The sequence below is a fragment of the Aureococcus anophagefferens genome, assembly GCF_000186865.1.
Source record: "Aureococcus anophagefferens unplaced genomic scaffold AURANscaffold_12, whole genome shotgun sequence".
NCBI classification, from domain to species: Eukaryota; class Pelagophyceae; order Pelagomonadales; family Pelagomonadaceae; genus Aureococcus; species Aureococcus anophagefferens.
Window position 1 is genome coordinate 101,622 of NW_008705572.1, and position 21,224 is coordinate 122,845.

General features: G+C 72.3%; 6 protein-coding genes across 6 annotated transcripts; 2 read left to right on the forward strand and 4 right to left on the reverse strand.

The window, feature by feature from the left end:
* Positions 1 to 2,867: 2,867 nt before the first annotated feature.
* Positions 2,868 to 3,113, reverse strand: AURANDRAFT_17577 (hypothetical protein; the record flags this gene model as incomplete). Its single annotated transcript, XM_009039861.1, has 1 exon — positions 2,868 to 3,113. A coding segment is annotated over one exon (246 nt), but the record flags the coding sequence as incomplete, so codon positions are not given.
* Positions 3,114 to 4,699: 1,586 nt separating this feature from the next.
* AURANDRAFT_64832 (hypothetical protein) lies at positions 4,700 to 8,626 on the forward strand (the record flags this gene model as incomplete). The annotated part of the gene is made up of 2 exons (XM_009039590.1): positions 4,700 to 5,098; positions 5,204 to 8,626. The coding sequence occupies 2 exons, from the start codon at positions 4,700 to 4,702 to the stop codon at positions 8,624 to 8,626; spliced, it is 3,822 nt and encodes a 1,273-aa protein (XP_009037838.1).
* A 1,559-nt stretch (positions 8,627 to 10,185) lies between these two features.
* On the reverse strand, positions 10,186 to 12,828 carry AURANDRAFT_64833 (hypothetical protein; the record flags this gene model as incomplete). Its single annotated transcript, XM_009039860.1, has 1 exon — positions 10,186 to 12,828. One exon carries the CDS (start codon positions 12,826 to 12,828, stop codon positions 10,186 to 10,188), a length of 2,643 nt encoding a protein of 880 aa, XP_009038108.1.
* A 607-nt stretch (positions 12,829 to 13,435) lies between these two features.
* AURANDRAFT_64834 (hypothetical protein) lies at positions 13,436 to 18,781 on the reverse strand (the record flags this gene model as incomplete). Its single annotated transcript, XM_009039859.1, has 4 exons — positions 13,436 to 13,472; positions 14,016 to 17,956; positions 18,157 to 18,645; positions 18,695 to 18,781. The coding sequence occupies 4 exons, from the start codon at positions 18,779 to 18,781 to the stop codon at positions 13,436 to 13,438; spliced, it is 4,554 nt and encodes a 1,517-aa protein (XP_009038107.1).
* A 142-nt stretch (positions 18,782 to 18,923) lies between these two features.
* Positions 18,924 to 20,273, forward strand: rocD1 (hypothetical protein; the record flags this gene model as incomplete). Its single annotated transcript, XM_009039591.1, has 1 exon — positions 18,924 to 20,273. One exon carries the CDS (start codon positions 18,924 to 18,926, stop codon positions 20,271 to 20,273), a length of 1,350 nt encoding a protein of 449 aa, XP_009037839.1.
* A 91-nt stretch (positions 20,274 to 20,364) lies between these two features.
* Positions 20,365 to 20,559, reverse strand: AURANDRAFT_8862 (hypothetical protein; the record flags this gene model as incomplete). The annotated part of the gene is made up of 1 exon (XM_009039858.1): positions 20,365 to 20,559. A coding segment is annotated over one exon (195 nt), but the record flags the coding sequence as incomplete, so codon positions are not given.
* Between the last annotated feature and the right edge of the window lie 665 nt (positions 20,560 to 21,224).

Here is a 21,224-nt window from a genome sequence, read left to right on the forward strand (position 1 = left end):
GAACGCCCTCGACATCATGCTGCGCCACCTCAAGAAGTTCACGGTCTACTCCTCGGTGATCGTTGCTGGCCAGGCCTCTCGCGCCCTCGACAACGCGCCCGCCGGGCAAGATGAGTCCGAGGACGCCGAGGACCTGCTCCGTCGACTCTCCGAGTGCGAGGACGCTTCCTACGTCCAGATCTTCGGCGACTGCTACGACCCGGATACGACGGACCTGCGAGCTGCCCCCGCGCCCCCGATGCGCGCCGCGCGACCGACCCTCGGCGTCGCAGGGACCTAGTGAATTTCTACTACGGTGGCTACTACTACGGCCGCCCCGATATCACCGGCACGATCCCGACCGAGATCGGCCTGCTCACGGCGCTGACGTCCCTGCGAGTTTCCCCCGCGTCCCCGACGCCCGGCGCGGCGCGCGACCGCCCCTCGGCGTCGCAGGGACCTCCCCGGCGGCGATATCTCCGGCACGTTCCCGACCGAGATCGGCCAGCTCACGGCGCTGACGTCCCTGCGAGTTCCACCCGCGTCCCCCGACGCCCGGCGCGGCGCGCGACCGCCCCTCGGCGTCGCAGGGGTCTCCGCGACAACAAGATCACCGGCCGGATCCCGACCGAGATCGGCCAGCTCTCGGCGCTGACGAAGCTGCGAGTTCCCCCCGCGTCCCCGACGCCCGGCGCGCCGCGCGACCGACCCTCGGCGTCGCAGGTGGCTCAACGACAATCAGCTCGACGGCCCGATCCCGACCGAGATCGGCCAGCTCACGGCGCTGACGTCCCTGCGAGTTCCACCCGCGTCCCCCGACGCCCGGCGCGCCGCGCGACCGACCCTCGGCGTCGCAGGTGGCTCGACGGCAACAAGATCACCGGCCCGATCCCGACCGTGATCGGCCAGCTCACGGCGCTGACGTACCTGCGAGTTCCCCCGCGTCCACGACGCGCGGCGCGCCGCGCGATCGCCCCTCGGCGTCGCAGGTGGCTCAACGACAATCAGCTCGACGGCCCGATCCCGACCGAGATCGGCCAGCTCACGAAACTGGACTTCCTGCGAGTTCCCCCCGCGTCCCCGACGCCCGGCGCGGCGCGCGACCGCCCCTCGGCGTCGCAGGTTCCTCGAAGACAACGAGATCACCGGCCCGATCCCGACCGATATCGGCCAGCTCACGGCACTGAATTCCCTGCGAGTTCCCCCCGCGTCCCCGACGCCCGGCGCGCCGCGCGACCATCCCTCGGCGTCGCAGGCATCTCGGAGACAACCAGATCACCGGCCCGATCCCGACGGAGATGGGCATGCTCACGAAGCTGGGGTACCTGCGAGTTCCCCCCGCGTCCCCGACGCCCGGCGCGCCGCGCGACCGCCCCTCGGTGTCGCAGGTACCTCGAAGACAACAAGATCACCGGCACGTTCCCGCTCGCCCTCTGCGACGCCGAGCATTGTTCCGCCAAGTCCGGCAACGACCTCGTCGCGCCGTGCGGCACGACGGGCTGCTGCGATCTCGCTTCTCGTCCGGCGGCCTGCTCCTCGTCCGGCGGCGGCGACGCGTGCTCGGGACTCGCGAAGAAGACCTGCAAGAAGTCCGCGGGCTGCGCGTACAAGAAGAAGACGTGCATCTCGTGCTCCGAGCTGTCGAAGAAAAAGTGCAAGAAGACCGACGGCTGCGACTACAAGAAGAAGCAGTGCACCTACTCGTGCTCGAGACTGTCGAAGAAAAAGTGCAAGAAGACCGACCGCTGCAAGTACAAGAAAAAGAAGGACAAGTGCCTCGCCAAGAAGTAGTGCGCCCTAGGGCCAAGGAATCGGGCGCGCGAGGTCTCAACGACCCCCGCCCGCCGAGGCCCGCGTCGGGCCACCAGCCCGCCGCCAGGCGCCTCCACCGAAAGTCACCCCGCGCGCCACACCCCCACTCTCCGAGCCTCGCGCCGACCGCCCGCGTCGTCGTCGCCTCCTCTTCGGAGGAGCGCGGCCGTTCGACGCGGCGCGCGAGGCGCGTCGCTCCGTTATATCCGCGCGCCTCCCAAGTGTATATATACTAGTACTTCCGCACGCGTCGGCGCTGGGTGCCTGCCCTCCAAACGGACCCGGGCTTTGGAGGAACCATGCGTGAGGAAAGGGGTCGTGAGAGGTGTCGAGATTCCAGCGATTGACGGAGCATCTCTCGACGTCGTTTGCTTTTTATCCCAGGGCCATTACTCGTCGTCGTCGTCGGGCTTGCCGCGCTTCGCCTCGTGGCCGTCGTCGCCCGCGGACGAGAGGGGCCGCTTGCCGCCGTGGAGCGCGAGCTCGTAGAGGATGGCCTCGATCTTCTTCACGGCCGTCGACAGGGGGTCGAGCTTCTTGCCGAGCTTGGGCGGCAGCGCGAGGCCGCCGAGCTGCTCGAGGACCGCGACGTCCGTCGCGTAGACGCGGTGGACCGCGTCGACGTCGCGCTTCGTCGCCGCGGCGACGGCGACGCGGCCGATCTCGCCCGTGAGGTCGCAGACGCCGCCGAGGTACTCCTCGTCGCTCAGCGGCAGGCCGAGCGCGTCCGGCGCGGCGACGGCGCCGTCGTGCGCGAGCCAGTGCGCGAAGAGCGCGGCCTCGGCCCACTCCTCGAGCGCGCTGCTCAGCGCGCCGTAGCGGAGCTGGGGCCACTTGGTCACGAGCTCCGGGTCGTCGAGGATGGCCTCGGCCGCGGCCGTCGCCGCGGCGAGCAGCGCGTCGGCCTTCTTGCCGTCGCCGCGGTGGCACGCGAAGATGGCCTGCTTGGCGCCCTTCTGCACGTCGCGGCTCAGCTTGATGACGCGCTCGCGCGCGGCGTCGGAGGCGTCCATGCGCGCCTTGACGGCCGCGAGCGACGCGAGGCACGGCGCCGGCGCGGCCTCCTCCGCGGCGGCCTCGGACGCCTTCCCCGCGAGCGACTGCTCGTAGAGCACGTCCTCGAGGCGCCGCAGCGCGTACTTCAGGCCGTCGTACTTGCGCCGGAGCGGGCCGTTGCGGAAGTCGAAGTCGAGGAGCGCGCCGTTGAGCTCCGCGACGCCGTCGCGGCAGATCGCCACGGACGCGGCGTCGCCGACGGTCGCGCGCCGCGTCGCGTAGCGCACGAGCTCCTGCGCCGCGCCCAGGAGGCCGCCGACGTACTCGTTGTCGACGTCCGCGTCCGACTCGGGCAGCGCCGGGAAGCGGCCCGTCGTCACGAACGCGAGCGCCGCGCCGACGACGGCGGTGGCCTCGCCGCAGTCCCGCAGGGGGAAGCTCCGCTGCCGCGTCGCCGGATTGAAGCCCGCGACCGCGGGCACGGCGGCGAGCGCCGCGGCCGCGCGCGCGTGCGCCGCCGACGCGCACTCGAGCTCGCCGAGCTGGAACTGCAGCGCCGCGAGGGTGGCGTCCTTGCGCACCTCGCGCGCGTGATCTCCGGCGACGCGGTGCTGCTCGCGCTCCGCCTCGAGGCGCGCGGCGAGCGGCGCCCAGCCTTGTAGGGCCGCGAGGCGCGGAATAATCGTCGGCGGCGCGGGGATGCGAGCGGATGCGAGTGCCATTGCCATTGGGCGATGCGAGAAGTTGATCGTGTTGTGGCGGTCGCGACTTCGCGATGTCGGCCTTCGACGGCGTCCGCGCAGCCTCCGCGCCGATGTCGTCGCCGCGTGGGGGTCCCGGACCCATGAGTAGACGAATACACGTGGGTCAGTTTATTGCTCGTCGAACCATTGGCCGCTGGGATGTCAAGCGAGGCGTTCGAAGAACTGCGTCGTCCTACCCGCTCCTCAACAGCGGCTCGACGCTCTAGTCGGGAGTAAACATTACTACGAGTCTAGTAGCCGCCGCGGAGCATGTAGAATTCCGCGACGGCGGACATCACGTCGCGCGGGCGGTCGCCGAAACACTTCGTGAGGATGGAGACGTGGACGTCCAGTTGCCGCGCCGCGTACTCGTCGAAGCCGCCCGCTTTCTTGACGGCGTCGACGAGCGCCCAGGCGGAAGCGCTGCGAAAATCTCTCGCAGGGGGGGCAATGCTACTGACCGCGGCCCCGGCGCGGAGGAGATCGAGCAGGATGAATCGATGGCCGTCGTGAAGGGCTCTACCGAATGGCGTCACGGTCATGATTCCTCTTCCGGTACCCGCGTCGACATCGGCGCCCGCCTCTATGAGAGCAAGGATCAGCGCACGGTGGGCCCGCTTGCACAATCTGCCGTCAGGTGAGTAACCAGTAGTAGCCAGAAGTAACGGAGTCATATTATCGACAGGGGTTCGGGCGTTTACATGCGCGCCCGCTGACAAGAGAAGCTTGACAGCTTCAACACGCTTAAAAAAAGCAGCCAACTGCAACGGTGCATACTGATCGGCGCCTTCATAACGGGGGGGTTCACGCCGATTCGGGTCGGCGCCCGCAGCGAGCGCACTTCGCATGCTTAACGTGTCTCCAGACCTCGCAGCAAGTAGAAGGATAGCATCATTTCGGAGCATCGCGCTCGTCTCCATCGCTCGGTTTTTCCACGGATTTGCACACAAGCTCTTTGTCGACAGGAATTTGGGGTCGAAGAGGGCCGGACGAGGCCCTATGCTTCAATGGCGGCGGCGACTCGGCGCGATCGCCGACAAAATTTCCACAAGGACCCCGCGCTTACCAAGCGCCTCGTCTAGCCGGTGTGGTCGTCCACGTCGTGTAGTTGTCCGCGTCGTGTGGTTGTCCGCGCGTCGTGTGGAGGGACAAATTATCACCTGACCACAATGCGATGGCTCGTGGTCGCCGTCGCGCTCTGCGTCGCGAGCGCAGAGGACGAGCCGCTCGAGTGCCCCTGCGGCCTCGACGACAAGCCCTGGCCGTCGACGCCGCCGAAGGACCAGGCCCTCGTCTTTTTGCACGTGCCTAAAGCGGGCACGTCCTGGACCGTCACCATGGCCCAGGTGCCCGCGGCCTGCCACGGCGTGTCGTCCGCGGGCCTCGGCGCGGCGATGCGGCGGTGCGTCCGCGAGGGCAACAACTTCCAGGAGGAGTGCGCGTTCGAGGTGCTCCACGGGCGGAGCCCGCGGTGCATGAACGCGCTGAAGCGGTCCGTGCGCGCGCACCAGCCGCTCAGCGCCGCGCGCGCGCCGCCGGACCGCTACGTGGCCATGTTCCGCGAGCCGGTCCAGCGCCTCGCGTCGCTCGCGCGCGCGGCCCGGCGCCGGAAAAAAAAAGGGCGATCGCGAAGCATTCACACCTGATCGCTCGTCCGCGCAGGCATGGCCCAGGCGAACCAGGCGCGGGGCTCCCGGAACCTGCCCGGCGCCGGGTCGTCGACCTACGCCGACGTTTTGTACGCGCGGCTGCCGAATTTGACGCGCGCGACGTTCTCCGAGCAGCCCGAGGTCCTGGGCTGCGCGACGCGCATGCTGACGGGCGTCCCCTGCGTGGGACCGACAACGGTCCTCGCGGAGGACGTCCGCGCGGCCGTCGCCGCGGTGTCGAAGCTCGGCTTCGTCGGACTCACGGAGCGCTGGACGGAATCCGTGTGCCTCTTCCACCGGACCTTCGGGCTCCCGAGACCGAAGAGGGCGCAGGCGCTCAACTCGCGCGCGGGAAATATCTACGGCGAAGCAGAGCGCGGCGCCGCGCGGGACCCGGCGGACGAAGCGGTCTACGCCGAGGCCGCGCGCGTCTTCGCCGCGAGGCTCCGGGAACGCGGCGCGGCCGCGTCCTGCGTCGCCGACGCGGAAGCGCTGGCCGTCGCGCCGCCGCGACCCGGGGAAAAAACGGTGCGCTACGACGAGCCCGGCGACGAAGCGCCGGAGCTTCCCCCCTTGGACTGGGCGTCCGCGCCGCGGGCCTGGCGCTTCTTGGAGCGCGACGCCGCGGCCTTCTCGCGCTTCGACCGGGCCGCCGTCGCCCGGGCCTTCCACGAGCCCGCGGACCCGACGCGGCGCGGCGCGCGCGCGACGACGGCCGGCGGCCGCCTCTTCGTCGAGTACGCGCGCGACCGCGATCTGATGGGCGTCGCGCACTGGTACCGCGTGCCGACCTTCGCCGCGGCCCTGCTCGAGGTGCTCCGGCGCGCGCCGGACCTGCCCGCCGTCGACTTCGTGCTCCTGCCCATGGACGTGCCCGGGATCACGCGCGCCGGCGACCCGCCGCTCTTCGCGGAGGCGCGGTCGCGGCGCGAGCCGCCGGACGCGCGCCAGTGGCTGCTGCCGTCCTTCGACACGTTCCGCCTCGAGGGCGGCGACGTCGGCGACGTGGCGCCCGCGGCGACGCGCGAGGCGTCCGGCGCGTACTGGCGGGGCACCGTGCGCCTCTTCTACGGCTACGCGCGCGACACCTTCGTCGTCGCGCGGAAGGCTTTGATGTCCCTCGGCCAGGACGCCGTCGGCGGCGACGCGCTGGCGGAGCCCGTGGACCGGCGGCTCCAGTTCAGCGGCGGCGCGGGCACCTGGCGGCGCTGGACCGTGTCGACGGCCTGCGATCGAAGCGACGGCCGCCTCGATCTGGTCGAACCGCGCGGCGTCGAGCTGAGCGTCGGCTCCGCGTCCGAGCCGCAGCGCACGTCGCTCGTCGCCGACGTCAAAGAGCTGCGTGCGACGCTCCTCGCCGACGCGGCGGGCGGAAACGCGCCGACGAACGCGAAGCTGCGGAACTACGGCTTCGGCGACCACGGCGCCGCGTGCGCCAAGGAGGCGCTCCTCTATCTGGACGGCATCTCGACGTCCAACGGGCTCAAGTACTACCTGGCCTGCGGCGTGCCCGTGCTCATGGACGAGGCGGCGACCTTCGAGGATCTGATCACGGCGGCCTGGGCGTCGACGACGCCCGGGGGGCGGTTGCGGCCCGGCGTCGACTACGCGTCCGTCGGGCGGCGCGGCGACACGTTCCGGGGCGACGCGGACGGCGTCGCGGCCCTGGAGCGGCGCTTCTGCGACGACGTCGCCGGCGCCGTCGACGGCCTGCGCGCGGACCCCGCGGCCGCGGCGGCCATGGGCCAAAGGGGCCGCGCGGTGGCCCTCGAGGTCGGCTCCGCGCGCGCGGCGCTCGAGTACCTCGAACTGGCGCTCCGGGCCTACGCGCGGCTCCAGAACTTCGGCGCGCCGCCCGGCGGCGCGCGGCCGCGTTTGAGGGATGGCCGGGGGGTTCCCGCGGCCGCGCGGGAGACGCGGCTCGACGACGACGCGGACGTCCGCCACGCGTACGCGGAGCTCCAAATCGTGCTCCTCGGCGACGGCGACCCCGAGGCGCTCTTCGCGCCGGCGGCGGGCCCCTCGAAAGCGTCCCCGCGGCCCGGCGCGTGCGCGGGGCGGTCCGGCACGCCGCCCGTCGTCGTCGCCGGCCAGTCCGTCGGCTCGCGCGCCTCGGCCGTCGCGTTTCTCCTCCGCGCGGCGGGCCTGCGCCTCAACGGCCTCGACGACGACGGCACAAACTCGGCGGCGCGCACGGTCGTCGCGAAGACCGCGGGCCGCGACAAGGGCGCGAACAAGGCGCGTCGCAGCGACGCGGCCGCGCCGGACCCGGTCGACGCCGCGGCCGTCGCGCTCGCGGGCTTCGACGGCCTGCGGACGTTGGCGACGGCGGGGCGGCTCAAGTCCCTGCTGTACGACGTGGAGGAGCTGCCGGTAGCGGACCGGCGCGCGGAGCTCGCGGCCGCGTGCGCGTTCGCGCTCGACGTTTCCGCGCTCGCCGCGGGCGACGGCCCCTGGGGCTGGCGGTCGACGCGCAACGCGTTCCACCTGCCGGCCTTCCAGGTCGCCTTCCCGGGCTTCCGCCTGCTCCACGTCGTCCGCGACGTCCGCCGCGTCGTCGCGCCGGGCGCCGAGGGCGCGCCCGCCGCGTGGCGCCGCTACGGCCTCGCCGTCGCCTTCGCGCCGGCCGGCGGCCGCTGCGACCGCGTCTACGGCGGCGTCGTCGCCTGGCGGAAGACCTTCGAGGCGTTCTGGGCCGAGCAGCAGACGGCGCTCGCCGCCGCCGGCGCGGCGCTCGGGCCCGCGCGCTACCGCCTCGCGCGCGTCGAGGACCTCGCCGCGGGCGACGCCGAGGCGGACGCGGCGGTCGCGTGGGCCCTCGGCGACAGCCCCCCGGCGCCCGGCGCCCGGGTCGCCGCCTTTGGCGACGCGCCGGAGCCCGCAAATGCGCCGCACGCCTGCGACGTTCTGGTCGACGGCGTCTTCGAGGGCCGCGGCGCCGCGTTCCTGCGGACGCAGCTCCGCGGCGTCGGCCGCGCGCCGCTGTCCCTCGCGCCGGAGACGTCCGTCGTCGACTTCCTCCGCGAGACGGGGGCCTGGTCGCCGCAGGACGACGCCGCGGCGGAGGCCTTCTTCTCGGACGTCGCGTTCGGAGACGGCGGCGAGCGGCGTCTCGAGCTCAAGTCGAGCTTCGCGCGGCGCCTCGCGGCCGCGCCGCGCCTCGCGGCCGTCGCGGCCGTCAAGGCGCGCTGCGCCGACGGCGCCCGGGACCTCGCGGCGCCCGTCGCGGCGGCGCTTGCGGCGCTCGGCTACGCGGCGACCGTCGCCGTCGCGCCGCGCGCGTACGCGGCGCGCGGCGCGGCGACGGCGGCCCAGCGGCTCTACGCGGACGTCCCCGCGGCGTCCTACTGCGCCGGCGACGACGCGGCGCCGGCCGTGCCGCCGGCGTCCAAGGGGGGCGGCGGCCGGCGGCGGCGGGGGCGGCGCGGGAAGAAGGGGCCCGGGTGATGGGTCGCAAACTATCCTTCGAAGTATGTACTAGGACGTATTAGCACTAATAATCGCCGTCGTCGCCCCTGTTGAGTGTGTAGTTCGCCTCGAGATATCCGACTTCATCATCTATGAAATCGGACTCGGAGTCGGTCTGGTCCTCCCACTCGGAGATCCACCGGCGCCGGCGGGGAATGTCGTAGTACCGCCATTCGAATTCGCGCTTGAATTCGTCGTCGTCGAGGATCATCTCGAAGATACCTCCTTTTTCTTCGTCGAGATGGATGTAGTCCTCGTGATGATCGTTCCAATGGATGTCCTGATGCTCATCGTCGACGAAGGATCGCAGCGTCGGTTTGAGGCGGCGGCCGGAGGCGCGATCGTTCCAGTAGCGCGCGGGATTGCGTCGGTAGACGTTGAGACTCGTCGCGCCGGGCCCGCCCTGGCGGGCGAGCGCGCCTCGGATGTGCTTGAGCACGTACTGCTCCACTTGCCTTTGGCCGAAGCGCGCGACGACCATCGCATTCGTGAAGCCGTGCAGCACGATCATGGGCTCGCACGCGGTAGAGGCGGCGGCGGCGATGGCGATCTGTTCCCTGTGCGCGGCGGCGGCGACTGCAAGCTTCACGGCCGCGTCCGCGGCGGCGGTCACGGCGTCACGCACCTTCGCAGTCAGCTCAGCCTTGCGCTGAGCATCCGAGCCATCGTCCTCGGCGACTCGTTCCCGCGCCCTCTGCTCGTAGTACTCCGCCGTGTCCGCGTCGCCGGCCGCCTTTTCGAAGGCGCGCCGCGCCACGCTCAGTGCCGGGGGCCGCTCGAATTCCTCGTCGGAGTCCGAATGGACGGCGCTCGCGTCGGAGTCCGAATGGACGGCGCTCGCGTCCTCGCCCATGCCCACGGAGGGGCAGCTCCTCGCGGGGCACACGACAAACGCGGTCGCGTCGCAGCGCCCGCAGGCCATGCAAACCCAGAGGGGGAGGACGGCCGCGAGCTGGCGCGCGGGCGATGGCGCGGCGGTGGCGGGCGCATCGTCGTCCACCTCGTCGTCGGAGGAATCCAAAGCCGCCTCGAGCTCGTCGAGCCGCGCCAACCCGTCGCGGTCGAACCGATCGACCGCGTCCAACGTCATGTGGAGGAAAGCTTTGTTGACGTACCAGAGCTGATACACCTGGAGCGTGTTCCAGAGACTGCGCCCACGAGACGGCGCGACGACGCCACAGAACTCGAGGATGTTTGCCGTCGCATCCTCGTTGTGCAGCAGGGTCGAGAGCGTCCCGCAGACCGCCAAATCCGCGGCGCACAGTCGCGGGAGCTTTTCGATGGGCTCGTCGTCGTCCGATTCATCAGTCGTCGTCGCGGCGACGCCCCCAAATATACGGGCTCGAAGCCACTCCATCCTCACGCCGCCCTGTGGCGATCTTGTGGCGACGCCGAGCGCGCCAAGGCGACGCCGAGCTCTCGAGGCGTTCGATTCGACTCGAAGACTAAGTCCTTCCGAGTCCGAGGCAAGTGAAACGTCCCCACGGACCCCGTATAAAAACAACAGAGCCACTTACCGGACTGGAGCTTTGTTCAAGCTAGAGCCTCCGCGGCGGGCTCTGGGGCGTGTTGGCGACGTCGGCGACCTCGAGCGTGGCCTGGTTCGAGAACGTGTGGCGGATCTTGCCGTTCTCGACCGTCGTCTTGTTCGGGTTCACGTCCTCCTTGGCGAAGAGGGACCCCCGGCGGCGGAGCGGCGCGGGCGGCGAGTCCCTGAAGGGGTCCGGCGCGACGGGCGACGCGGGCGCGGCGCCGCCGGCGAGCATGTTGAAGATGCTGTTCTTGCGCCGCGGCGGCGGCGCGCCCTCGGCCGCGGCGCCGGGCGTCGACAGCGTCTGGGACGCGCGGCGGAGGAGCTTGGACAGGGAGCCGCGGCGCTTCGCGCCGGCCGCGGGCGCGGCCGCGGGCGCGGCGGCGCCGTCGTCGCCCTTGCCGAAGAACTTGGAGAGCGACGACCGGCGGCGGCTCGACGCCGTCGGCGCGGCGGCGGGCGCGGCGCCGCCGTCGTTCTTGGCGAAGAACTTGGACAGGGACGTGCGCCGCTGGCTGCCCCGGGGCGGCCCCGCCGGCGCGTCGGCCTTGTCCGCGGCCTTCTTCGCGAAGAACTTCGAGATGGACGACCGCCGCGCGCCCTCGCGGTTCGCGCCGCCCTGGCGCTGGAGGTGCGCGGGCTTTTGCGGCGCCGGTTCGTCGGGCGCCCGGTCGAGGAGCGCGCGCTGCGACTCGCGGCGGCCGAACGTCGACGTCGACCGCGTGAGGAACTCGGAGATCGTGCCGCGGTTCGTCGCGCGGCGGCTCGCGGCCGCGCGGCCCACGGAGTCGGCCTCGTCCTCGTCGTCGGAGTCGTCGACCTTGGCCGCCTCGTCCTCGTCGGACTTGCGGTTGAATAGGATCTCGCGCGCGCGCTTCGTCCAGATGCCGATGCGCGACGTCTCCTTGGACTCGACGAGGTCGTTGAGGCACGTGAAGTCGCCGCCGGGCGCGACGCCGCGCCGCGCCTCGTGGTACTCGATGGCGTAGGTCAGCACGCACGCGAACAGGTCCACGAGGCCCGTCATCGCGGCCTCGTCGCGCGCGGAGTAGGGGATCACGTGGATCGCGCGCGTCGCGTCGCCGTCGCGCACGGCGAGGGTCTCGACGTGCTCGGGCATGGCGAGGTCGTCGATCTTGAAGGCCGTCTCGTCGACGCGGACGCGCGCGTCCGCCTCGGGGTCCGCGAAGGGCAGCACACTACTCGTCGCGTGGCCCTCGTCGTCCTCGCTGTCCGCGTCGCTGTCCTCGTCGGCGTCGGGCGACCAGACGCGGTTGATGAACTGGGCGACGCCGATGGGCGCCGTGCCCGGCGCGCCGAAGGGCAGCGTGAGCACGCTCCGCGTCACGTAGCCCGTCGTCCGGTCGACGCGGTCGCTGTAGTTCGGGTCCATGCGCGCGTCGGGCGTGTTCGACGGCGCCGCGGCGGCGAAGGCCGCGCCGGCCATGCCGTCGCCGTCCTTGATCTTGATGTAGTCGCGCGCGTTCTTCTTGATGTTCGCCGGCAGCTTCGACGCCCACCGCGTGTAGAGCACGCCGTCCTTGGGCTCGTGGAGCCAGACCGTGACGATGTCGCTGGGCGCGACGCCCCCGAAGTTGCCGAAGATGCCGCCGTTCTCCGGCGCGGACCGCATGGCCACCTGGAGCAGGCGGCCCAGGAGCTTGCCCGTCGTGAGGACGCCGCCCGCGCCGTCGCCGCCGCCGTCCTCCGCCGGGTAGTCCTTCATGGTCCGGAGGAACTGGATCATGGCCTCGCCGGCGCTCTCGAAGGCGCGGATGCGCGTCCGCTGCCAGTGCTTCTTCCGGCGGCGCTCGTCGCGCGCGTCGGGCCGGTACGTCGCGGGAGGCCGCGCGTCGTTGAGCACGAACGTCTCGTAGTGGCCCATCTCGAGCATGATCTCGTTGGAGAGGCCGAGGCTCGCGTCGGGCATGGCGCCCTCGAACCAGCGGTCGCCGTAGCGCGCGGCGCTCATGCGCCGCGCCGCGCTCCCGCGGCGGCCCGCGGCCGACGCGCGGCGGCCGCCCGGCGCCGCGACGACGCTGCCCGACCGGCCGCGGTAGTCGGGGCCCGCGATGATGGACCCCGTGCGCTTGCGGTCCGCGCCCGCGGCCTCCTTTGCCGCCGCCGCCTCGGCGGCGGCCTTCTCCTCGGCCTTGGCCTTGCGCTTGGCCTCGCGCTTCGCCTCCCTGGCCGCGGCGGCCTCGCCCTTGGACGCGCCGTCGGGGCTCAGGTCGCCGAGGACGCTCCGCGCGCTCGCCGGGCCCGCCGCCTTCTTCGGCTTCGCCTTCTTCGGCGCGGCCTTGGTGAGGTCCTCGTCGAGGCCCGCGTTGAGCAGGTCCATGATGCCGCCGGTCGTCAGGTCCTCGGCGTCGCCGTCGTCGTCACCGGCGCCGGCCGCGGGCTCGACCCGGGCGCCGTTCTTGCCCTTGGCGCCCTTGTTCAGCGACTTCTTCTTGCCCCCGCCGCCGTTCACCGTCTTCTTCGTGCCCCCGCCCTTGCCGGCCTTGCTCACGCGCAGGCTGCCCGCCTGCTCCTTGAGCGAGTTCCGCACGGCGCGGGGCTTGTCGGCGCTCCGCACCTCGTCCTCGTCGTCGCCCTCGTCGCGCTTCAGCTCGCGCGACGCGCCCGTCAGCGCCTCCGCGTCCGCCATGACGCGGCGTGAAGAAACCGCGCCACCAACAGCAGCAGAGACGCGAACTAGGACAGGGCAGCTCTTCGTTTCAGGGTGGTTTTTTACCTTTTGTAAAATTGCATGACAGGGAAAGGTAGGTGTTGTACACGACGGTGATTCTCTATCTCAAACATGCCCGGTAATATCTTCCGAGATCGTGTGTGCTGTGCGGACGTCGGCTGGTTTGTTCTTGGTCGGGCTGGACACGGTTCCCCGGGGAGATCATGGGGCGGGGCCTCCTCGTCGTCCTCCTGGCCGCGGCCGTCTCGGCCTCGAACGACCGGGAGCTCCTGGGCGCGCCCCCGCGGACCGCGGTCTTCGACGACGCGCGCCTCCCGGCCGCCGGCGCCCTCGAGCGCCTGATCTACCTCGCGGAGAGCTCCTACTGCGTGGGCAACGCGAGCGCGCCCCTGCTGCCGTCGAAGCTCGCCGCGGGCTCGGACCGGATCCTCGCCGTCGTCGAGGCGCGGGGCGCGCGCGTCGTCGTCGGCGCGGCGGGCGACGGCGGCTCGCTCTGGGTGTCGTTCCGGGGCACGGAGAACTACGAGAACTGGATCGACAACGTCAAGTTCGTCCGCGTCCACCCCTACGACGACCCGGACGTCGGCGTCGAGGACGGGTTCCTGCGGTGGTACGAGGGCCTCAAGGGCGGCGTCGCGGCGGCGCTCGCCGCGGCCGCGCCGGGCGTCGCCGCCGCGCGCGCGCCCGTGCACCTCGTGGGCCACTCGGCGGGGGGCGCCGTCGCGACGCTCGCGGCCTACGACTTCCTCCGCGGCGGCGTCTTCTCGGACGCGCTCGCGCTCGCGAGCCACGCAACGTTCGGGAGCCCGCGCGTCGGCAACGCGGAATTCGTCGCGGACTTTTCCGCGCGGCTCGGAGACGTGCCGTCGTTCCGCGTCACGCACGCCGACGACGTCATCCCCCACCTGCCCCAGACGGAGCTCGGCTTCCTCCACGTGCCCGGCGAGCTCTGGCAGGCGAACGACACCGCAGCGCTCGTCAACTGCGACGACGACGACACCAAGGAGGACCCGACGTGCTCCAACTCGTGCGCGCCCCTCCGCTGCACGTCGAAGGCCGACCACCTCCGCTACCTCGGCGAGCCCCTCGGCATCGCCGGCTGCGTCTGAGCGCGCGCCTGCTCAGTGTACATACGACCCGCTCACTTCTTAGCGTCGTTGGGCGGGATGGAGAAGCGGTCGTTCTGGGCCTGGAGCCAGGCGTCGATGCCGTCGTCGTGGTCCTGCTTGAGGCCCTGGCGCACCTGGATGGTGACGAAGCGCTCCCGGAGCCGCGCCTCCTCCTTGGGGCTGAAGTCGCCCGTGACGACGATGCGCGGCACCTCGAGGATGACGCGCTCGAGGAGATAGTCCTCGATGACGTTCTTCGTCAGGTCCTCGGTCCGCGGCGCGCCGTCCTTGCCCCGGCGCTCCGCGAGCTTCTTCTGCTGGCCCGGCGGCGCGGCGCCGCGCGACGCGTCGATGAGCAGGAGGAGCCGCCCGCCGTAGAGGGCCTGCATGAGCATGCGGTAGCGGGGCTGCTGGTTGCGGCCGTAGGCCGCCTCGAGGTAGTGCTCGATGACGGACGGCCCGTCGGTCGGGTGGTGGTGGCCCGCGGCGACGTGCGCCGCGATGCGGTTCAGCGTCGACGCCTTGATGAGGTAGGGCACGAGGTGCGTCGTCTCGTGGCCGTACTGCTGCGTCGCGCTCAGGGAGAGCAGGAGCACGCGGAGCTGGCCCTTGGCCGTGCGGACGTCCGCGTAGTGCGCCATCGACTTGCGGATCCACGCGTTGCCGATCTTCGACGCCGCGGCGCGCACGGCGGCGTCCGTGGCGAGTTTTTTGGATTGCTCCCCAAAGGTCGCGATGGGGATGGCCTCGAAGAGCGCGTTGACGCGCGACTTGCGGTCCTCGGCCGCGGGCGTCGCGTCGCGCGACGGCGGCGCGGGCGCCTCCTGCGACGCCTCGGACAGGGACCGCCGCCGCCCCTGCTCCTCGGCGAGCTTGCGCCGCGACTCGCGGCGCTGCATGAGCAGCAATCTTTGGTCCTCCTTGGGGCCCTCGACGAGCAGCAGGCGCGCGGGCCGCACCGCGCCGCGCGCGCGGTCCGGGCACCGGTAGAGGAGCGCCTGCGTGAGCACGCGGAGGTCGTGGACGTCGCGCCACAGGGACCCGTCCGGCGCGCGGCACCGCTGGGCGATGTCGGCGGCGCCGTTGTCCTGCCACGTGTAGACGCGCGGCGTCTCGACGACGGGGTCGCGCGGCGCCGCCGGCCGGTCCGCGCTTTGTGCCGCGCCGTCGCCGGTGCGCGCCCAGGCCGGCGGCGCCGCGCCGATGCCCGCGACGAGGCCGTGGTAGGAGACAGACCGCTCCAGCGTCGCGTGGGCCCGCTGCGCGCAGCGCCGGCGCACGGCCTCGAACATGTCGCCCCACTCGTTGCGCTCCGCGCGCCACACCTTGAGCTGCTCGACGTAGTCCGACGCGTCCATGAAGTGGTAGCCGTGGTTCGCCTTGTTGAGGTTCATCGTCGCCGTCTCCACGGCGGAATTGTCGTCGCCGAGGAAGACGCGGAGCCGCGTCCGCGTCGCGTCGGACACGAGCACGGCCTCGTCGTTCGTGCGCTGCGGCTGGGGCCGCAGGACGATGGCGTCGTGCCAGCGCGTGCGGTACAACACGCTGAGCCGCTGGCCGCTCTCGTAGCGCACGCCCGGCCGGCAGAGCTCGTGGACGAGGACTTCGAAGTCGACGTCGACGTGGCGGACGTGGTCGTCGTAGAAGAGGCGCTTCACGGCCGCGCCCAGGTTCGCGCGGCCCTTGGCCGTCGACCCGCCGAGACGCGTCACGACCCAGCCGTGCATGACGCCGAGCTTCTCCGCCCTGGAGCCCGCGTCGACGCGGACGACGACGTTCTCCTCGTCGACGGCGAAGCCCAGAAAGTCGACGAGCGCGTCGCCGTCGGCGAGCGCCTCGTCGAGGACGATGGGCCGCATCGAGCCGCCCGTCGCGTGGCGGTCGTAGGTCAGGGACCCCGGCAGCGCCGGCAGCCCGCCGAAGGCCTGCCGCCGCCGGACCTGCGACGGGTCGAGGAGCGCGAAGCCCAGGCGCCGCCGCCGCTGGCCCGACGGGTCAAATTTCAAGCCCGCGCCGTTGTCCGTGTAGAGGTGGTAGTAGCCCGTGATGCGGTCGAGGCTCACGACGGTCGCCATGGCCCAGACGACGTCGTGGGGCATGCGGCCCCGCATCAGCGCGAGGCGCTGGCCCACGCGGAGGCACCACAGGAGCTTCGCGCCCGGCGGCTCGCCCGTGGGCTTGCCCGACGCCTCGTCGACGATCTGGTAGCCGTCGGCCCGGTTCCAGCGCACGGTCGACAGCGTCGTCCGCGCGGCGACGGCCGACCGGGGCTCGTCCTCGGGCCGCGGCGGCGGGCTCATGGGCACGGGCGTCACCGGCCCGTCGGCCGCCTCCTCGGCCACGGGCGCGCAGGGCGCCGCGACCTTGATGGCGTAGACGCCGCTGAGCTTCTTGCCGTCCCAGTGGCGCGCGCGCGCGGCCGCGCGCGCGCGCGCGGCCGTCGGCCCGATGCCGTCGCCGTCGACGGACGGCACGGGCGGCAGCGCGTCGCGCAGCATGAGGCCGTGGGGCGTCGCCTCGTAGTGGCAGGGCACGTCGGCCAACTTGAAGCTGTGGCTCAGGTCCACGAGCGGCTGGTGTTGCCGCGTCGTCTTCGACGCGAGGACGTTGGACACGAGCTGCGCGTCGTCGGGCAGCTCCTGCGCCAGCAGGCCCGTCACGTTCCGCGTCAGGGCGCCGTGGCGCCGCCGCGCGCGCTGCTTCGCCGCGCGGTCCTTGGAGCGGTGGTGCGACGCGCGGATGCCCGCGAGGACGCCCGTCTCGGCGGCGTCGCCGGGCCCCTGCTTCTTGAGGCGGAAGGACCGCTGGAGCCGCCGCGCGGCGACGGCGTGCGACTGGTCGTCGATTTTCTGCGTCGCCTTGGCCGCCATGTGCTTGGCCGTGATCCCCGCGCGCACGGCCGCGCCGGCCGTCGCGAGCGCGGACTTTTTTTTCTTCGCGGGCGATCCGGGGGATTTCTCCGGCGACGCGGCGTCCGGCGGCGGCTCCGGGCCCTCGAGCAGCTGCTCCTCGCGGCGGTGGCTCCGCACGACGCCGCGGAGCCGGTCCGCCGTCGTGCCCGACGCCGTCACGCGGAGCGTCCGCTCCGCGGCCTCGAGCGCCGCGGGCCCCTTGTGGAGGCCCGCGCCGTGGTAGACGCCGCACGCGGCCAACACCACCGGCGCGTCGGCGAGCCGCGGCAGCCAGCGCAGCATGGGCAGGTCCACCAGCCCCCGCCCGAGACGCACCTGCTCCCGGGAGACGACCAATTGAAGCGCGGGCTCCTCGAGGAGCGACCGCCGCGCCTCTCCGAAATCCGCGTCGCCCGTCGCGTCGACCGCGGCCGCGAAGGCCTTCGGCTGGGAGAAGAAGCTCCAGACGGTGGACGCCGCGGCGTCGCCGGCGGCGGCGCGGTCGCCGCCGTCGCCGCCGAGGTCCAGCGTCGCCCTGATCCACCGCTGGAGCACGTCGCGGCCCGCGGCCTCGTCGCGCTTCCGCCGCGCGCGCGCGTCGCGGCTCCCCGGCGGCGGGCTCCCGAACCAGACCAGGTTCGTCTCCGCGCCGCGCTTCCAGGGCTGCATGACGGTGCCCAGGGCGGCCCGCAGCGCGCCCCGGCCGGACGTCGCGCCCTCGAGGAACCGGAGGTCCGTCGTGCACTTGGTCAGGTAGCACGCGCCCTTCCAGAGGAACGCGCCCGGCCGCCACTGGTAGCAGCGCCAGGCGGCGACGGCGCCGACGACGCGCGCCGTGCTCACGTTCACGGCGGCGAGGGCGCCCCTGAGCTCCTCGAAGACCAGGGCCGCCGCCGACGACGGGTCGTCGACGAGAGAGTCGTCCTCGTCCTCGGGCGCGGAGAGGCCGCCGCGCCCCGGCGCGGCGCTCCCCAAGGTGACGAGGCGCCGGTAGCACGCCTTGATCTCGCGGACCTGCTCCTCGCGGCGCCGCACCTCGCGCAGCACCCGGAGCGTCGCCGCGCGGAACCGGACCAGGAGCTGCACCTGGGCAGGACAAGAGAGATTCAACGTCGCTTCAACGTGAGTGTTCCGCGCGCGCGCGTCCCGGAAAAAGCATCCACGCTTCGAGACCGTTCCGAGAGATGATCGCTCGTCCAAAAATCAGCCGAGACGAGTGGAAAACGGCCGAGAAAGGAGCCTTTGAAGTTGGGAATTTCGCTCTCTTGTCCTGCCCTGAGCTGCACGTGCGCCGCCAAAGGGCCGCACCGCGCGTCCGGCGGCCCGCGCTCCGCGTCGTTGTGGTTCCAGATGTGGCCGCCGAGCGTCGCGTCCGGCGGCGGCGTGCGGCTCCGGCTCGCCGACGGCTTCTGCTTCTTCTTCTGGGACGACTTCTTTTTGGTCCCCGACGCGGGAGGCGGCGAGCCGACGCGCGCGCGGTCGAGGAGCGTCGGCGCGCGCCGCGCGGGCGTCCCGAGGGCCGGCGACGGCGACCGGCCCCGAGCCGGCGCGCTCTTCGGCCGCCGCGTCGGCGTCGTCCCGGCGAGCGCCGCGTTCTGCCGCGCGATCTGCCGCCGCCGGCCCGCGGACGCGGGGCGGCCCGCGCCGTCGACGTGGACCTCGACGCGCCGCGCGGCCATGATCGCCGTCAGCGACCGCTCGGGCAGCCCGAGGCTGCCCAGGAACAGCTTCTGGTCCTTGGCCGGCACCTTGAGCTCCTGCCACAGCGCCTCGGCCTACGCGGGGTCGTGTGTGAGGTGTCATATTTTGATCGCTGATTCTCACCCAGCAGAGCAGCGCCTCGATCTTGTGCGGGTGCTTCTGCGCACCCGTGTCCATGGAGATCTCCAGCGGCGGCGTCGCCGCGCCCATCGCGCCGGCCGCGGCGTCGTCGCGCGCTAATCTAAACGATGCACGCCGCTAGATTGAACTTGGCAATAGTGGATGTTGAATTGCTCTTTTCATCCACAGCGTGCTTTGACATCAGAGCTTGATGATGCCCGCGCGCCCGACCATGTGCAGGACCTTGCGCGCCTTCGCGGCCAAGCCGCGGTCCCCGCTATCGCGCGCGGCCGTGCGCGCCTACTCGGCGAAGCCCGCCGCGAACAAGTCCTACGAGGGCGAGCCTTTGGGCCCGAAGAGCGCCGCCGCCGTCGCGCGCGAGGCCAAGGTCGGCGCGGAGAACTACGCGCCCCTGCCCGTGGTGCTGAGCAAGGGCCTGGGCTGCCGGGTCTGGGACGCCGACGGCCGCGAGTACCTCGACTTCCTCTCCGCGTACAGCGCGGTCAACCAGGGCCACTGCCACCCGAAGATCACGGCGGCGCTGAGCGCGCAGGCGTCGACGCTCGCGCTCACGTCCCGCGCGTTCCACAACGACGTCCTCGGCGAGTGGTGCGAATACGCGACCAAGCTCTTCGGCTACGACCGCCTGCTGCCCATGAACACGGGCGTGGAAGGCGGCGAAACGGCCGTGAAGCTCGCGCGGCGCTGGGCCTACGACAAGAAGGGCGTAGCGCCCGGCGATGCCGTGGTGATCATGGCGACGGACAACTTCTGGGGCCGGTCCATCGCGGCGCTGAGCTCGTCGAGCGACCCGACCTGCCGCGGCGGCTTCGGGCCGTACGCGCCCGGTTTCGAGCTCGTGCCCTACGACGACCTCGGCGCTTTGTCGGCGCTCCTCGACGACATCGGCCACCGGACGGCGGCGGTCTTCCTCGAGCCCATCCAGGGCGAGGCCGGCGTCGTCGTGCCCGGCGACGCCTACCTGCCCGGCGTGAAGGCGCTCTGCGAAAAGCACGGGTGTTTGTTCGTGGCCGACGAGGTGCAGACGGGCATCGGCCGCACGGGCGAGCTCCTCGCCGTGGACCGCGTCGGCGTGCGGCCCGACATGCTCGTCCTCGGCAAGGCGCTGAGCGGCGGCGCCTACCCCGTGTCGGCCGTGCTCTGCGACGACGACGTCATGCTCAACGTGCGCCCGGGCGAGCACGGGTCGACCTACGGCGGCAACCCCGTCGCCTGCAAGGTCGGCCTCGCGGCGCTGTCCTGCCTCATCGACGAGGGCATGATCGCCAACGCCAAGGCCATGGGCGACGCGCTCGACGCGCGGCTCAAAGCGTGCGTCGCCGACCGGCGCATCGCGCTCGCGACGCGCGGCGCGGGGCTGCTGCGCGCGTTGATCATCGACGACGCGGACAAGCCGGGGGCGCTGGCCTACGACGTCTGCCTCGCGCTCCGCGACCGCGGCGTCCTCGCCAAGCCCACGCACGGCAACATCATCCGCCTCGCGCCGCCGCTCGTCATCGCCCAGGCGGACATCGACGAGGCCGCGGACGCGCTCGACGACGCCCTGAAGCTCTTCGACTAGCGGGGGACCACCGCGCGCGTCCCCGTCCTCGCTAACGCCCGAATTTACGGCCCTAGCCGCGCTTCTTGTCCATGGGGTCCTCCTTGCCCTTGATGAGGAGCTCCTTGGCCTCGTTGACCTTGGCGCTCAGGAAGGCGGAGCCGCCCATGTCCGGGTGGTTGATGCGCAAAATTCGCCGGTGCGCGTCCTTGATGCGCTGCGCCGTCGCGCTCTCGCGGACGCCGAGGATGAGCGCCGCCTCGCGCCGCGTCATCGCGGCCTCGAAGGGGCCCTCGTAGTAGCGCTTCCCGAAGGAGTCGAACCAGGACGCCGACTCCGCCTTCGCGCCCTCGGTCTCTGGTTCGGGGTTCGCCACCGCCGCCGCCTTGCGCGCCTCCATGATCTTCATGACCTCCCTCGCGCCGATGGCGCCCGCCGCCACCGCGCAGCCGCCGACGACGAGGAACGAGTTGTGTCGCTGCGCCAGCGCGACGTTTTGTGCATGTATGATTCCTGTCGCTGTTCCCGGCGCGCGGCGGCCGGCCAGCCGAAGGGCGTGGCGCGTCGTCGTCGAGGGCATCATCATCGTCGCCGCTCGATCGGCAGCGAGCTCGACGCCGTCGTCGCCTCGCGCGCGCGCTGCGCCACCCACGATGGCGTTCTCTTTCGGCAAGCCCGCTGCAGGCGCGCCCGCGGCCGGCGCCGGCCTCTTCGGCGCACCCGCGGCGACGACGCCGTCCTTCGGCGCGCCGGCGGCGGCGACGACGCCGGCGCCCGCCGCCGGCGCGTTCAGCTTTGGCGCCGCGGCCCCTGCGGCGGGCGCCGCCGCGACGCCGTCCTTCGGCGCGCCCGCGGCGACGACGCCCGGCGGCGGCGGCTTCTCCTTCGGCGGCGCGGCGACGCCGGCCGCGGCGCCCGCGGCCCCGCTCTTCGGCGCCCCGGCCGCCGCGCCGGCCGCGGCCGCGACGACGC